This window comes from Suillus bovinus, assembly GCF_016758785.1.
Source record: "Suillus bovinus strain UH-Sbo-P2 chromosome Unknown EDB93scaffold_13, whole genome shotgun sequence".
NCBI lineage: Eukaryota > Fungi > Basidiomycota > Agaricomycetes > Boletales > Suillaceae > Suillus > Suillus bovinus.
The window spans coordinates 108,036-122,655 of record NW_024542069.1 but is presented as its reverse complement, the minus strand read 5'-3'; the positions used below and the strand labels follow the sequence as shown (position 1 = coordinate 122,655).

Sequence of the window (14,620 nt, the reverse complement as noted above, 5' to 3'; positions counted from 1 at the left end):
ATTGGCAAGGTTTCTAATATCGTTTCTATCATGCCATGTCCGCCCATTCGCAATTTCGCTCAGTTCCACTGGCAGAGATGATCAAACAATTCTGCACGTAATACGCCACCATCAAGTTACGTTCCAATTCGAAAGCCCATCGAATTGAAGTAGCGACCGCATTAGCATCGCCGTAAACGAGATGGGCATCAAATCGATGTTGTTATGTCACCCCTTGGAAATTCTGACTCATGTCAGAGGATGGACAATTGTAAAACATAACGAGAGTAGGATCGTCGGGCCGTATTTGCGTAGGATCCCTGTTTGACAGGTAGAGGCGCTCATGCGGAATGAGCTGAAAAATAGTTTGTCGATAGCTGAAAACAATTACCAGTTTACAGTCCAGGAGCTAAGGCATCATATGGAACGCCATTCACGTAGTACAGATCCCGAACTTGCATAGACACTGGATCCACCAAGTTCCTCAACGCAGACAGTACAGCGCTGGCAGTCATCTGCAATGACCACACGCTGACTGCTTTCACTCGCCTGTTCAAGTTGACTTGGGAAACGTGATAAGCAAGCGCATCGTATATCTGAAGCAAATTTATCAGATCACATTGATCAGTGATCAGTGATCAAATTATTTCTACCTTCTGTGAAATTTCATCCATGAGGCCAGCTACAATAGGTGGTAATTAGTGGTGGTAGGTTATTACATGAGAAATACAACATACTCTCCCACATCTATAAAGCATATTAGTATGAGCGGAATTGCGAAGACTCTAGAAATATGCTTACAGTCCATGCGCCGTCAAAATCACTCAAATCTTTAACAACTCTGCAGTGAATAGGAACCAAGGTATGATGTGCGCTGCAGAAATCAATGAATTAATCAATCGCAGATAGAATGTTTCGCTCACTTCATAAATGCAACTATAGGTCTTATTAGTGCGCTGTTGACGTATGAGAGATCGGATGTGAATAGCGGAACAGCAGCTTTGAGATCCCTAAATCGCAAGTCTATGTCGACGATGACCTTAGGACTATCATCAGCTTCTCTTTCGTTATCGGTCGTAGGTGCAGTAAGAGGTGGTTTCGCGAGCTCTCGCTGCCCCGGTATCCTCTCAATGGGTAGAGAAGCGGTGGCCGCCGTGGTGATGGCATCTGCGAGCTCACCGAGAATGGCATTCAATGCAAATTCGTCTTCTGCGTCCCTAGGAAATTTTATATCTAGCACTGCATCAACTTTGCCAGATGTTATCCACGACAATGGACCGCCTTCTAATGTCGTGGAATTTTGCATATGATCAATATTGACGCCATCAATGCGGATCCTAGACTATAATAAACGTGTCAGAACTAGCCAGAAATAGGGGTCAATCCACATTACCATCCGCGACCATTTGCCATCCATGAGATCCTGTTCAGTAGTTCGGCCGATGCTTTGAGGTTTGTGCAGACTAAAAAGACAGTTATCAAACTGCCCTACAACGTTTTCTGCACGCAAAAAGTCGTAGAAGAGCCATTGCTTCCGGAAAGTTCTTATGTCTGCACGAAAAATCGAGGCGGTATAAGGCCTAAAATCGCCCGGTTGATACACCGTCACAAGGACGTCCTCGAGCTGTAGAGAATTTATCTCAAAGTCACCTTGGCGACCAACATGACGAAATAGAGCTGGGTCGAGTGGATTATCCGGGTCCCAGAAAACAGAGCGACGGTCTGTTTTTATACCTCAGTTCATTAAATCTGATGTTCGACAGACAAATAAGCTCACCTAGTACCCCACGAACGCCTTTGATCACAGCATCCTCCACAAGGCCCTTACCGTTCAGCCAGTGCTGGAGTGATAAAGTGACGTCTATGGAGTCTACGTTGAGGTCAAACATGGAATAATTGACATCATCCTCGGTGTGACTCTCAACTACTTCTTCGTCGTCATCCATAGAATAGTTGTATGCGGGGTGACTGCTGACATCATATCCAACGGCCGCTTTATGTCCAATATGTTTTTTTGGCGCTGGTGGACGGGCGGTGGACGATGATCTGGAGACGTATACATTTTTGAAGGAGATGCGAGAGTCCTTCCATTTAGGAACGATAGCAGATTCGAAGATGACTGTGACGCCAGTCTCACTGGTGAGATAATTGCTTATGGCGCGCGCTACATATTCTGCGATGCCAGTGAGAATTGCGAGTATAATTGCATAGGAGCGACACATACCTTGCAATTGCAGACTATTAGCAGTGGCAAAAACCACGGAAAAGAATGTCGTCCTGAGTAGGATAAGTCATCATATTTTCGGACCAGAAAGTTTCAACTCACGTTCCAACCAATATCCACAGAGTTTGGCTCATCAGGAACCATGTTATGAAAGCGGAGATATCATCTGCATTAAATCTTCGAAAAGAACGTATAGTAAACCACTTGAAGCGGATCCGCAGACGTTGCCAAAACCCATTGGCTACTTTCAGAAAGTCGTCTCGTGTAGGGCGGTGAAGGTGAGAAAGGGATAGAGCTAATCTGCGGTACAGACGGGGATAGTTGTCGAGATTTAAAGGTGGAGGAGGGAGATGAGCACCCGTATCTTGTTTTGAGTCGCCTTCAACAGAACTGGCGGGGTCGGGGAACTGTGCTTTGCTCTCCTGACGGGAGTGGTCGCTTTCGTGTATGCTACCTCTCTCTTCTCTGCCCGAATGGTTATGGCGCGACTGAAGCAGCCTCAGTTCCCGGAAGTCACGTCTGGTAAATTTTATAGAGGAACTTGGAGTAAATATCGTGTGGAAAGTGGGTCTCCTGCAGGTCGGCAGTGGTGTCACTGGCGTAGAACTATCTGTTGCAAGCTGCCGCTGAAAAAACAGACGGATAGTGTTGTAGCGATCGACCTCGGGGCGAAGAGATCCACGACGTGTGTGAAATATCAAGCTTGCATTTGTGTGCTTGTTAAAGTGGACTCCGAGAGTCCTAAACGCAAGGGATGGTGGTGCAGACATGTTGGGTCATGCGCACATGTTTTCGGTTGAGGAGGAATTGGAAGTCGAGACAAACGTATTATAGGAAGTTATTTCTCACGATTGCTATAGTATATATATATTGATCATGAACGCTACTACATACTCTACTCCTACACATAGTCACAGCTTACGGTACCAGCAACCAACTAACCAAATCTATCTATCGTGACAGTATTCCACTCAATTGAGTTTTCGTCGCTCAATGATTGAGGAATACTGCCACGTTAGATATGGAGTGCAACATTTCACAGGACCTGCCAATGGATGCTGCAAGTGAGTACTATTAAAACCTGAGTCTTGAATTTGGTGTTGATTGCCTGCGATTCGCGAAGACTGCAGCCAGGTGGTCTATAGCCTGAAGTCGGGACGGCCAGGCGCAGACCTTATAATTCGCACTCTGTGCCGTCGACGACTACGAGGATCAATCATGGATCGAGGATGTTTACGCGCGTGCCTCAATTGCAGACTATATGCAGATAGCCAATGAGCAACACTATGAAGTATGAAATCAGCTTTTTCCCTGTGAAATCCTTGATTACTGCTCATTACACGCTGACAGGTGTTTACGAAGCTTATTGTTCGAGTCTCCTGCCTAGGTCCATCCGCCAAATATTCTTCTTGTCTGCAACAGGCAGAAATTTTGGTGTTAGAAAGCCGCCGCGAGAAAACACAGCTGGCAGATAGGATGGATGTCCTTGACCCTCCATCGATTCCGCTCAGGTGAGCCGACCACGGTTTTCTCGGATATTGTATGTTTACCTTCGCTGCCAGAAATATCCTAAATCACACATCACCAGTCTATCCAACTCCTCGACCCAGAACTTGGACGTTGATGCTAATTTCAAAGAAAAGGTCTGAACAAACGTCGAGGTTTGTTCCTGGAGTAGAACGAATAGGTACCTGCGCCAGACTCACTATGGACAGATCACCACTGCCAACGTGGATAATTTGGAATTCGGCGAAACTCGGGGGTCACGGCCTTTTTGTCAGCGTGTACACTAATTTCATATATCTTCAGCTTTGATCATCTTTTGTCTATCGAATATCAAGCACAAATGTTTGAGCACATGAAGTGCTTCTTCAAAAGATATCTACTTGGTTGTACCCAAGCTCTACAAATCATGCACGCGAATCTTTGTATTATTCGTGCATCTGTTCTGATAGGACGAATGGACGTACGACTCAAATGTTCTTCACAGGCAAGATGTTCGCCCTCTGAAACCAAACCTTGACTTCACAGGTGGGATGACGCCTTCTTTCGACCTTCTTGTGCGTGTTCTCGATAATTCTGTCTAGCTCAATGAAATGTCAATAATCAACATCCTTTTAGGCATACTTCAGATTCTGGTCAGAAGCTGGAAGTACATTAACGGTCGGAATTACGACTCGAGAAACAGAATTGTGATACTAAAGCTGGCACCCAGGAACTCGAGGAAGACACAGTTTCAAAGTACCTTGACAAGGAGGAGAGCCGATTGTTCACTAGCATCATTTACTGGTTCAATCAGGTTTAGCGTCTTTCAATGGCCTGTTCGCCATCATGGCGGCCAAGAGTGACTGGTCATTGTAATGCGTATATCGTAGCCGATGTAGATGGGACATTACTTACTCAAGCCGAAAATTAGGCAACAGTCGTAATTAGTCTATGTAATGATTCAGCGCATACGGCTTTCAAAGCTGCAATTCTGCGATAGCACAATCTGAAACAATGAGCGAAAAGCGATGTACAACAAGAAACTTTTGGCGTAGATACTGATAGTGTTGATGAGTAGGTCATGTCCGCCTAATTAAGTCCTGAAGAAGTTTATAATCGCGATGTGATCCATTTTATTCCGATACAGACCCATTCATCCACTTCTCCTGGATAGACTCCAACTCCTCTTTCTGGTTCTTGTGCTCGGTACTGAGCCTCTTCAGCTCCTCCGGATCCAAAATTTCTCCTTCCGCTTCCGATTCTCCGTTCAAAATAGCCTCGATCTTCCGCTTCTGTGCAAGGATTTGGGCATATGTACCCAAGTAATTTCCGTACTTGGACTGATATCGCGAACGTAGCCCGTTACGATCAGAGGGTAGTGGGTATGAAGATCGGGGGCGGGGACGTCCCTCCTTGCCCTTGGAGCGATCAGTATTAGTGGAAGGATCCTGTGCAGACTTCTGTGGCGGTTCTGGTATCTCTCCTTCATCCGAAGAGGTATATATTGGTGACTTTCGTCTGACTTTTGACGCTCCGTTGAGTTTCGGCCGCTGATCTGTTTTGGAAGGCGAGTTTGTGGGTGGTGGCTGTGTCGGCAAGGCAGTGCGAGGCGGTGGAAACGGAGAAGGCTCTTTCTTGATCTTCTTCAGCGGAGGTGGTACAGGAGATGCGGCCTCAACTGGCTTCTTTGGGAGAGACAAGTCTCGACCTTTTAATGAAGATGAAGATGCAGCAGATGGTGGTCCATCTTCCGTTTTGCGCTTCTTGAACGAGTTTACCTTGAGCCCCTCCCCATCTTGCGCACCTCCCACAGCATGGGTGGCGTTCTTCCGCTTCACACCAGCGACAACTCTGTCCTTCGGTGGTCTATCTTTATCTCTATGTCTCTCGCGCTCTCTATCGGAATCCTCGGGTGGAGGCATTTTCTTTGTCATCTTCATTGGCATCGAAGTGGTAGGCGTCTTCTCCTGACTTGGGAGTGGTGGCAGGGGCGCCGGAGCAGGTTTGGAAGGTAAGCGAGGTAGCGGTCGTTGAGGACGAACATCGGCTGGTCCTGTAGCTTCCCGAGATGCAGGCTCGATCGTAGGAGAAGGCTGAGGGGATTTCTTGGCAACGTATCCAGAGCCCGGTAATCGTCTGGATGCCGCCTTCGAGCTGGTGCTGGTGCTGCTACTGGGTGATGGACTGGCTTCTTCGCGCTTAATGGCGGCTACCCTAGGGAGCCTAGCGGACTCGTCCTTCATCTGTATGTTACTCCTTGGCCGCGCACTTTCATCTTTCATCTGTATATCGCCCTTCATTCGAGAAGAATCTGCCTTTGCTTTCTGCTTCACATCTTTGGATATAGCAGGTCGCTTTGGTTCGGTCTTCGGCTTGAGAAGACCCGCAGGTGGGCCGGTAATGGTCTTACCTCCGTGAGTTGGATGAGGAGTAGCTTCGGGAGGAGGTCGAAAGCGAAAATGATCCCATACAGAGTCAGACTCAGGTATTCTGAGGGAACTGAGCACAACTCTGCCTTGTCGAGCGATGTTGATCCGCTCTGACTGTTTGTACATCTCACATTCGTATGGACGCACTTCGAGCCATGTACGACTTTTGAGACTCCATTTCCGAGGAGACTTGTCACCTTTCCGGGCGGGGGCTTGCTCAGCGACCTGTACATTCACGATTGAGTGAAAGAATCAAAGTAGAGTGATGCATACTCACCTCTTCTAAGATACTAAGCAGATTAGCCCTTGCCGTGGCATCACAGTTATTCCCGCAAACTCTGGTCACCGCCAAGTCTGTTTCGCGATTCTCGACTGCAAGGAAATGAATAAGACGCCTGCGAATATCTGCATTCGCCTTTGATGATGCAGTTTGTGGCATTGGCGAGATTTTGCGTGCAGGGGTGGATGCAGCAGGGGTATGGAGGGTGTCACGTTGTGCGCCTTTCTTTACCACCGTTCCTGAACCTGGTGTTTTCCGCTTAAGGTTCTTTGTGCCTGCTGCAGATACAAGCGGCGCATCGAGCATGATGGTTTGACGCTCCGAATGTTGCTTCTTTGCCTCGATGGTTTGCTGCCGTACTTTATCTGTGACTTTGTCGCCAAGCTGTCGGTCAACGATAAATTTGCCCATGACATTGGCATAGAGCTTCAACGGAGCATTTGGCTTTGCTGCAGAAGAGGTCCTGAGATAGATTTCGTGCGGAGAACTTTCTTTCAAAGGACGCATTGGAAAAAATGTCTCCCCGATGTAAATGCCCTGAGATTGAGTGTTAGATGTGGCTGGGCTGTAAGCACTTGAACTGACTGGATTATCGCCAAACTCGAAATTCATCGAAGGGTTACTAGACAGGTCCTCCAGAGCTTCTAATGTCTCGGCCGTCATGCGGACGATCATAGCGTGCTTAGGCTTAGTCTGGACAGTATCTCCAGGGCGAGAATGACCTTGGAGAGACAAGGGCGTGCCACTTGGAAGAGGCATTATGGTAATGTGCTAGTCGACAGTGGAGTTTATCCTTGACAGGCTTAGGGAATGATTGGGAACGTGGGTAGCACAGGGACGTCGAGGTGGCGGTGGGCTAAAAGCCTTGCAGCTTGCTGGAGGGAAACGTTGTCGATAACGGCCAGAAAAAGATGAGCGCCGATCCTTAGTGAGCGCTTTGATGAAGAGGGTGAAGGACAGGGAGGGAGAAACCCAAACAAGAGCAGAAACAGAGTGAACTGCTTCCGTCAGTGTTGTCATTTCGCGATAAACCTGTTTTCCTTTGGTTCTCAAAATGGAAATTGGTCTTATCCATAGCTTACTAGTGCCGGTGTATCAGGCATGGACCATGAAACATCCCCAAAATGAAATCTACAGAACGTTCGGGTCTACCTCGATGACATCCTAGTAAACCCATCTAAGTGAGCAAGCCGTAGTACTACTAGCTGACGTTCCTGAAGGCTCGTGAACTAATAGCCTTAACGTTACTGACAGTCGACTGACGACAATCAAGCCCTGAAGTCTATATGGAGCTAACCCAGGGAGCCTTGCTACGCATGTCTGCTTTCTAGATCGAAGAGGATTGCTTTGAGGATGAGTCGCCCACTCACCCATCCTGGATCGTCGTTTCTAGTTTTAGTAGGAATCTAGGAATCTATCAGCACTTCCATGCACGTGTGAGCCATGCATGAGGCGCAACGGTCGACTATTAAAGTCCGAGAACATTGAACCGTGCTCAGGAGTCGAAGCACCTGCGACGTGGAGGTGTATGTCGAGTCTTTGTGAGACTCTGGGCGAATCCATACTCATTGCCCACCTCTCGTCCAGCTACAAACACCATGTCAACCCCATTGTAGTCCGGCGAGAGAGATGTTACCACATCTTCAAAACGGTTAGCGGAATGATGGATGCTGGCTATACAGCTTCTCCATTCAGATCGGCGGCCAGCTTCCGGCTTGGAAGAAAATCGAGCCGACTTGCAATCAGGAAAGGTGTGGAGCATCGCAAACAAGGAGTAATTATCATTGATTGGCCATTGCCAGTAATTAATTCAATTAAATATATACAATATGTTGTGTTTTCAAGCCCAAAGCCTGAAATAAGAATGTGTTCCAAAAATTGCTGGAAGCCGAAGCTAACAGACGGGTTCGGATGTGTAATTTGCAATCAGCAAAAGACTGTGCCTCGGTAAAGACCTCACTGGCGACAGTACATGCCCGAGCACAAGAGATGCGGAACCACTTCTCAAACCAGCCACTTATATATACAAAAATAGTGGCGCACGGACCAAGGTCGTTACATCAGCGACCGAAAAGGTATGTGATTAATCTAGAAGTCCTTCGTAAACGCAACCGGGGCCCATTAATCATGACGGGAGCCGCTGCAGCTGGGCGTCGTCTTTATTTTAGCAGACGCGCCCAAGACAACAAGAAATTCTACACACATTTGTCCTCAAGGGTCGATGCAATAATCAGTAGTGCGGCTGTTCGAAATGACAGGCCTGGGTCCGTGTCGCCATTTGGCTTTATTTGACTGGGCAGTCAATTGGCGCTGAGAACTGGAACTCAGGATTCGGGTATCCAACCGACGAACTTCGAAGGGGTTCAGGAAGTTTCGAAATTCGAATAATGTATTATGAAATGTATATCCGGATCAGGCTGAACAGCTTGGGAAGCCGACATCGGACAAGCACCTCGTGCAGATACACTGGTCGTTGCAAGGGGGAGGGACATCGCAATGGCCTTTGAAAATGATTGTATTTGGATTGAAAAGTACTGAAACTTGATCAAGTGTTTCTTGACCAGATAGCGTGAGATAAAATGTTTCTTAATATCAACAATAATTGGTTATCTTGTTTTACATGAAAAACATTTATTCTACTACTTGGAACTGGCTATCTAGGACGGTGTCTACTGCTACAGCACTCACCGTCTCCAAATACCCCAGCCTTTATACCTCTCATCCTCCAACCCATCCAAACTCGTAATACGCGACGGTTACCATCATTTGGCCACTAAATAAATAGCCAACAGTCCTTCCTTCAACTACACACTCCTACGTGAGCTGGCTCAATTCACATACCCCCGCCGCTCCCACCCTCCGGTCTTTTCTCTATCTTCAATCTGAACAACATATCCCGAGTCTTTCCCGTTTACGCTGCACCATATTCGACCAAGGTGCCATGTCTCATCAGGTCGCCCTCGATTCAATCTCGTCCCTCGAGAACAGAATCTGTCCGGGCTGCAAGGAGTATGCTGTAAACGAGAATGGTGGTTTGGTCGTCGCGTTTGGGTGAGCTAACAGCTATTATTATCAATACGCGTCTTAACCGTACTTGCATGCCCTGCGTATCATCCATTGCATATCTAGCCAGTCATTTTTCCACGTCGACTGCTTTAAATGCGCCAAATGTCACCAGCAGGTGACCGCTGACACGAATTTGCTACTGCTTTCAGATGGCTCCCCAATATGCGCCAACTGTTCGTACAATTGTAATGTTTGCCATCAACCCATCCTCGACGAAGCTATCATGACCGGAGACGATTCATACCACGCACACTGCTTTAATTGCAAGGTTTGTCACAACCGAATCGACGAACTAGTATTTGCCAAGACCAGTCATGGCATCTATTGCATGACCTGTCATAACGATCGCATGGCAAAGATTCGCCGCCATGCACAGAGAAAGCGCGAACGGGAGAAGGCTGCTGAGGGAAGTGCATCATCTTCAACGCGAGAACGAGAGGCACGCGAAATATTCGCAGAGAACGCGGTAGGTAGAAACACATAAGCGGAACTCACCGCTCTGGACAGATTTTTTGACATTGTTCCATAGGTGTCTGATCGAACACAAGTCATCCCGCCGCCCTCGTCTTTGTCTACGCGTTCAAAGCCTTCCGCCAAGAATTTTAGGGATACTCCATCCATGAGGAGTCTCAATCAACCTAGAGAGGATGCCTTGTCGACGTTAGAACGAAAACGAAAATCATCGCCACTTCAAGATGAACCTCCTCAAGCATCAGCCAAGAATGTTGCGCAACCATCGATATTTCCTTCAAGCCCACACCCGATTCAGTATAAACTTCCTGCTTCTACACGATCATCACGTGATGCACAATCACAATCATTCGCAGTAACCATCGCACCTCCCGACAACAACGATGATGGTGACGCTGACCATGCCCAAGTGGTCATAGTCGACGATTCAGGCCCATCGAGCCCACAGGTGTCGTCTCAGTCTGGTCCTATAACTCCTTTAGAGAGTCTGCAGGCTCAGAACGAAATCGGAGGGACATTGCTAAATCCATCATCGACTGCGGATTCATCTAGCGCACTTTCCAGGAGAAAGAGCTATGATGACGGTGTTCGGCCACTGAACGTCCTCTTCGCAAAGAAAGGACACGCAGAGAAGGATTCTTTGGACCAGGCTAGCCTGGGCGTACCGAACGGTGTCACGTCTCGCAGTGAGAAACGGCGGTCTATTAACCCAGGACTTGCTCTTGATTATAAGAATTTGACCCGGCCTTCCACCACAGCCGGACTTTCTCCGCCAGATCAGATGATTCGGTCGCAGACATTACCTGCAAACCGTAGCGACTCACCTGTCGCTCCATCTCCGTCCAAGTCATTCTTTTTCGATTCCCTCTCATCTCGCCGGCAATCCAATATCAGTCTACTTCGTGACAACGCCTCGGGCTCGACTATATACCATTCTCCTCCTCCGTCACCTGTCCCCTGGTCATCCAGAAATTGGGCGAGCAACACCTGATGGTCGTATGCGATCATTGTCGCATGACCCCCTTCAAACCCACTCCGCACCACATTATACCCGCTCGACGACCCAATTACATCGGTTAAGTCCCAATTTGGAGAAAGCTACTTGTCCAGACTCGCAGAATCATGCAAGAAACTCGGCAAACGGCCTACATACTCAGCAAGTTGACGGGCGTCTGTCCCCCTCTGGCCATTCAAGCGAGAAAACATTGCGCATTGATAGTGCACCCAGTGGGTCGATGTCAGATCGCACTGGCGTAGTTACTCCAACATCCCCGTGTCATAGAGCGGATGTCCCTCACGGTATTGAAAGTGGTACAGACACGGACGCAGAAGGGGATAGCAGTCGCAGGTCCTCAGACGATAGTCCTTCACCCACTACTCCTGCTCCTCCTGTCCCACCCAAAGAGCACAGGGCAAAGGCACGTGCAAATGAGCTCAAGTTAGACATTGATCCCGATGCATCTGCCATGTCGCATATGGATTCTAACTCGGATGAATCTTCGCCGGTTGAACGCACATCAGTAGCAACGTTTATAGCGCCCGCCCTTCTTCCTCCTATTCGCTTTTCCATGACAGGCTCGGACTTCTCAGACTTTCTGAGGTCGGTGGGCGGAATGCCATCTCTCAAATCGCTCGATCAGATTGCTGAGGGAGATGATTCTCGCAAGGATGAATTGTTGCCTAGTCCAGCAGCAGTTAGCGGCGCCAATGGAAAGTCACGAAACTCGAGGAGTGTGGCTAATGATAAGGATCCTCTGGCACAAGCCATTCCCACCACATCCCGACAGCCGCATGATCATCAACGAGATCCCTCGAATTGTTCTCAACCACTTGATGCTGAGGCGAAAGATCTACTTTCAAGCTCATTTCGTGACTTCTCGTCAAGAGGCCGCTCTTCTTCCGAGTCGCACTATCCTTCTCTTCACGGTAATGCAGCAAGGCACGAGAGGCTGGACTCGAATGCATCTTTGGATCCCAATGCGCGCATCGTCGTCACTTCGCCTGATTCAACCATATCAACGCCTATTTCTAGCGATTCATATGACCTTATGATTCGTCGCCTTCATGAGGTTCTTGATGATGCAAGCGAACATGGCTATCAGCAATTAAGATTGGACAAGAAGTTCGTTGGGACCATTATTACGTCGATGAAGCAGCGACGGATAGAATACGAAGAGCTCAAACACAAGTATGACGGCACAAAGGTAGACACAATTCACTTTGGAATCGTTCGTTCTAATATTTTCTTAGAGGGCGAGCCAGCAATATATGGAGGGTCTTACTGTTGCCCAGAAGGAGCATGACCGCGAACTTGTTGCTCGACGGAATGCCGAAGCAGAGGTCACCCGCCTGCGTGTTTTGCTGTCTGGTCAAGCTGCGAAGTTGACTGCTCTCAACGGCGAGGCGAACAAGTCAGAAACACGACGACAGCTTTCTCAGGAGCTTGCCAAAAAGCTGGATCTGTTGGAGCACGATCTGTCTCATCTGAAAGCGGAACGAGATATGACTTTAGCAGAGCTTGAAGAACTTTGCGCGTCAAAGAAGTAATGATACAATACTTCCTTCAAAGTCACCGAGCACTCATTTTAGAATTTTAGTTGCCCTAGCGTTACAAACTCGGGCGAAATACCTGCCGCACAGATGAGCCGGTCTTTGACCATGCGTTTGGACAACATCAAGATGCAGTATCAGCATGAGCTCATTCCTCTCACGCAGCAGCGCGAGGCTCTCATTAGGGATGTGGCAGAGTTGAAAGCCGCCCGCGAACAATTCCTCGAGGAGACCACTGTCCTTAACGCTCGAAACGAAGAACTGGCCCAGCTCAGTGCTCAGTACGTGCGTCGAATAGAGGCCTCTCGCTCTGCAACACCTACTATGGACGTCATTGGGACGAAGGACGAATCAGTACCAAACTACGTTAGCGAGAAGAGCCCATCGTTTGACCGCGAACACTCTCAGTCTGAGTTCCCATCAAGGTCTTCATCACTCAATGGCGTGGCAGCGCCCAGCACGACAACGTTGGTTGAGGAATCGGAGGCCAAGTTCAATAAGGCTAGCCGCCCCGAGATAGCAGATTCATTGCCTTCGACGCTGAAGTCTGCAAAGTTTAAGTGGCCTATGGCTAGAGGTCGGGATCCCTCGCTTTCGTCTATTGATCAGATGGGCAAAGGTCGAGTGGCTCATTCTTTCAACCAGACGAGCGTACTCCGCTTTACGCGGTGCGATCATTGTGGAGACAAGCTATGGGGCTCCCAGTTTCGATGCTCAGGTATGTCATTCCCTGTCTCTCGTATCCACTTTACTAAAAGTTCCTTAGTCTGCCATATATCCGTACATCCTCGCTGCGTGAATCAAGTGTGTGTAGCATGTTCTCAACAGCCCCCTCGCCGCGATGATGCGATTGCACAACCTCGTGAGTGATTTAAACGTCTCACCGACATTTGAGTCTAAAGTCAGACATTAGCTCCCTCCATGTTTGGCCGCGATCTTATAGAACAAGTGAAATCGGATTCGAGGCGGGGTGAACGGAAAGCCCCTGTTATTGTGGAGAAATGCATTGACGCGGTGGAGGCACTCGGTAAGAAAATATCAGTTATACAACCTGCACCTGTTGACGCAGATGTCAGCACTGGACTACGAGGGTATCTATCGCAAAACAGGCGGTTCTGGACAAACGAAAATGATCACGCAGTTATTCGAGCGAGGGGACTATGGAGCATTCGATCTGCGTGACGACGATCGGTTCAATGATATCTGCAGCGTCACTTCCGTTTTAAAGACATATTTCCGTCAACTACCTGTCCCTCTTTTGACTTATGACCTTCATGGAGAATTTATCTCAGCCGCCTCACTCAAGGATCCCGGGCTGAAAACCCAGTACTTGCAGGAATTGGTCAACCGCCTTCCCAGCGAGCACTATCACACTCTACGCCTGCTTGTATTACATTTACACCGGTGAGAATCTTTTTGCAACTCACGAACGTTTAACAAACGTTGTTACAGTGTATTAGAACACAGTGACAAAAATCTCATGAATGCGAGGAACTTGGGGGTGGTCTTTGGACGTATGTCCTTTCTTGCTCATATTTGCTTGAATTCAAAGGCTGATGTCTGAATTTAGCCACGCTGATGCGTTCTTCCGATCCTGGCTCTGAGTTCAGCGACATGGCTGGCAAGGCCATGCTGATTGAATGGCTCGTAGATAACGCACCCACCATTTTCCAGTCGCAAGTATCCCGTTGATTTCTCACATATTATGCCGGATGGACTTTCCATATGTTATTGTATACTTCGTATTTTCTCGCGTACTGTGGCATATGTCTTTATGGTTGTCATTTGCTTATTGTCGGGTAGTGTATCTGCCCAATACCTCTTAGCTGGAGATCGGACAAGGCGCGCTTCGACGCTTCGACCCTAACCTATAACTTATACATGGTATGTACTTTATTCGAAACGGCCATTCAAGATACTGTTTCGTCTAACCTTTGAATTGGCAACAGCAGTGTAGATATCGGGTTGCTGTCGTCGGATACTTGAAAATATTCAAACCTCACTACACGGTTCTGTCTCATCATTGAACGCAGTCCCCCATCCAACCCTCAGCTCTACATTTCTGGTATTTATTGCAAATAGATCTAGAGCTACAATTCTAGGGTGAACAAAAACATACAATGCATGACTTGTAAG

The 14,620-nt window shown here is 48.0% G+C and overlaps 4 protein-coding genes across 4 annotated transcripts; 2 read left to right on the top strand and 2 right to left on the bottom strand.

Moving 5' to 3' along the window:
* Nucleotides 1-374: 374 nt before the first annotated feature.
* EDB93DRAFT_1081180 (mitochondrial distribution and morphology protein-domain-containing protein) lies at nucleotides 375-2,973 on the bottom strand (the record flags this gene model as incomplete). The annotated part of the gene is made up of 9 exons (XM_041445596.1): nucleotides 375-575; nucleotides 633-661; nucleotides 717-726; nucleotides 781-853; nucleotides 903-1,321; nucleotides 1,373-1,701; nucleotides 1,757-2,152; nucleotides 2,204-2,256; nucleotides 2,306-2,973. 9 exons carry the CDS (start codon nucleotides 2,971-2,973, stop codon nucleotides 375-377), a joined length of 2,178 nt encoding a protein of 725 aa, XP_041309907.1.
* A 449-nt stretch (nucleotides 2,974-3,422) lies between these two features.
* EDB93DRAFT_1081256 (uncharacterized protein) lies at nucleotides 3,423-3,718 on the top strand (the record flags this gene model as incomplete). The annotated part of the gene is made up of 2 exons (XM_041445601.1): nucleotides 3,423-3,494; nucleotides 3,554-3,718. Coding segments are annotated over 2 exons (237 nt in total), but the record flags the coding sequence as incomplete, so codon positions are not given.
* A 1,103-nt stretch (nucleotides 3,719-4,821) lies between these two features.
* On the bottom strand, nucleotides 4,822-7,156 carry EDB93DRAFT_1081312 (uncharacterized protein; the record flags this gene model as incomplete). Its single annotated transcript, XM_041445608.1, has 3 exons — nucleotides 4,822-6,342; nucleotides 6,395-6,934; nucleotides 6,983-7,156. The coding sequence occupies 3 exons, from the start codon at nucleotides 7,154-7,156 to the stop codon at nucleotides 4,822-4,824; spliced, it is 2,235 nt and encodes a 744-aa protein (XP_041309905.1).
* Nucleotides 7,157-8,964: 1,808 nt separating this feature from the next.
* EDB93DRAFT_1267611 (RhoGAP-domain-containing protein) lies at nucleotides 8,965-14,480 on the top strand. The gene is made up of 11 exons (XM_041454270.1): nucleotides 8,965-9,448; nucleotides 9,527-9,933; nucleotides 10,012-10,836; nucleotides 10,916-12,138; nucleotides 12,185-12,477; nucleotides 12,532-13,202; nucleotides 13,251-13,350; nucleotides 13,387-13,511; nucleotides 13,561-13,888; nucleotides 13,937-13,998; nucleotides 14,055-14,480. The coding sequence occupies exons 1-11, from the start codon at nucleotides 9,339-9,341 to the stop codon at nucleotides 14,174-14,176; spliced, it is 4,266 nt and encodes a 1,421-aa protein (XP_041309904.1). The 5' UTR covers nucleotides 8,965-9,338; the 3' UTR covers nucleotides 14,177-14,480.
* The last annotated feature ends 140 nt before the right edge of the window (nucleotides 14,481-14,620 follow it).